The sequence below is a fragment of the Macrobrachium nipponense genome, chromosome 35, assembly GCF_015104395.2.
Source record: "Macrobrachium nipponense isolate FS-2020 chromosome 35, ASM1510439v2, whole genome shotgun sequence".
Taxonomy (NCBI): domain Eukaryota; kingdom Metazoa; phylum Arthropoda; class Malacostraca; order Decapoda; family Palaemonidae; genus Macrobrachium; species Macrobrachium nipponense.
The window spans coordinates 20,475,432-20,477,431 of record NC_061096.1 but is presented as its reverse complement, the minus strand read 5'-3'; the positions used below and the strand labels follow the sequence as shown (position 1 = coordinate 20,477,431).

General features: G+C 41.7%; 1 protein-coding gene across 1 annotated transcript; it reads right to left on the bottom strand.

Annotated features, from left to right (window-relative positions):
• Positions 1 to 361: 361 nt before the first annotated feature.
• LOC135208466 (papilin-like) lies at positions 362 to 1,613 on the bottom strand. Its single transcript, XM_064240671.1, has one exon. It carries the CDS (start codon positions 1,446 to 1,448, stop codon positions 783 to 785), a length of 666 nt encoding a protein of 221 aa, XP_064096741.1. The 5' UTR covers positions 1,449 to 1,613; the 3' UTR covers positions 362 to 782.
• Between the last annotated feature and the right edge of the window lie 387 nt (positions 1,614 to 2,000).

The following is a 2,000-nucleotide window of genomic DNA, read 5'->3' as shown; positions in this document are numbered from 1 at the left end:
ACAGAAAGGATTTTTATAGAGGTGTTAAGTACTTGAAGAAGTTTGAACTTGACATCAAGTCGACGCTTCTTTAACTTTATTCCTTTAATAATATGCCAATCATTTGTTGGTTCGGTCGGGAATGATTAAAGAGCTATGCAAACAGAAATGTGTCAAGCAGTATGTGAAAGACTCCGTTCAGAATCAACTCATTCATTCTGGTCATTAACTCGAGGGAAACAACACCACCTTGGTCAATATCCAGCCGTTGTCAACACCATTAATGTTGATATCACCGAATATCCTCAAACTCACGATAATGCTTTCACGAACATTCTTACCCCGGAACCATCAACTTTTGGTTAATATAAAAAATACTAAATAATCAGAAAGGTGTAATTAATATATTTATCATTATATAAATATACATTGCGGGAATTACAATTATCTATAGTACATATTCGTTATTCTGGGAAGCAGTGAAGATTTTAACAATTTATAAAGTACATTCAGCATACTTCGGGAAGCAAGTTGTAAAGTATATATTGTAAACGGAAACATTGTAGTAAGTATTCACCTTTTTATTAAGTAATTAAAAACTGAATGTCCCATTACTCTTGGAAAGACTTATGAGAGAAGATATAAGTTAATACTTTCTAAGGATGTTTGCAGAGGCATTTTCGAGCACAAAACGTTTTCTCTGGTCACACATGTTTGTACAAACCGATGTTCGTCTTCTGACACTTTAAACGTCAGTCGTGGGAATACATCGGGATTGGTTTTGGTCTTGATCAGCTTATTCACTATTTGTTATCATCATCTGTCCTGGACGGGATCTTGATAGGCTGGCCGATGCTGATAGTACCTGGACGTATTCCATTTGGTCCAATGATGACTCCAGTAACACCTTTACTAGCCAAGGATGAGCTTGAAGGTGCTGGTTGGGATGGCTTAGGTTGTGATGGTGCCTCAGTTTGGGCTGGCTTGGGCTGTGGTGCCTCAGTCTGGGTTGGCTGAGGCTGCGCTGGTTCAGGCTGAGTTGGTTCAGGCTGGGCTGGCTGAGGCTGGGCTGGTTCAGGCTGAGATGGTTGAGGTTGTGCTGTGTCAGGTGCACGTAAGCCTGTCGCTCCAGTAACATGTGGAGAAAATGTTAAGGAGGCCAGTGGATTTTTCGAACCCAAAATCCTTTGGCAAGCCGGTGTGTTGAACTGAAGCTCAGGTCGTACGGAACAAGTCTTGTGACACTCCTCAAGTGTTCCAAATCTGTTGTTATTCCCTTGGCATCCGCCATAAACGAAACAATCGCAAGATCCTGACAGAGGGTCAAAATAAAACGCTGGAATATAAGCTCTGCAAACACCTGTCAGAACAGGCTCAAAGCATCTGTTGTCGATGCCTGGAACGACTCCTTGTCCATTAACACTTACACTTGCAACAACTAATAGAAGAACAACACTGTTAATCGTCATCTTGATTCAGTCTTAGTTTCTGCTTCTTCTCCGGGTAGTACTGAATAAAAGATGCTTACTCCTCCGAGTTCGTCAGATGACTGAAAGCCGCGCGTATGGCGACGGTGTAGACTCTGCGATAGTCTATCTCAGACTAGCTGGTCAGCGCTGGGCACGATGCAGCAGGTAAATGCTAAGGACACCGAGTCTGGGTGCCACCTATCGGGGATTTACGAGCCTTTTTGCGAAAGACGTGTCCAGAAATTGAGCTTTTTATAATGGAATACGATTTTTTTTTATATAGTTCTACCGGCTCTTAGTGACATGCCATTCCATTCACTGTAAATATCTCTCCCTTGAAGAGAGAGAGAGAGAGAGAGAGAGTTTTGAATAAGATGACTTCATTTTACGTCATGCAAACGTTTGCTCCAGTTCATGACGGTGAAATACTAGGTTTTTCCCCCGGATATTCGTTGATGCTGAATAATGTAAATAGCACTACAATAGCCTTGAATTCCCCCTATGATCTGCCTTTGATTCAGGAAGTTAAAAATCTCTCTCTCTCTCTCTCTC

Excerpts from the sequence above, each read along its gene's own strand:
- LOC135208466 (XM_064240671.1), bottom strand. The coding sequence starts at position 1,448 with ATGACGATTAACAGTGTTGTTCTTCTATTAGTTGTTGCAAGTGTAAGT.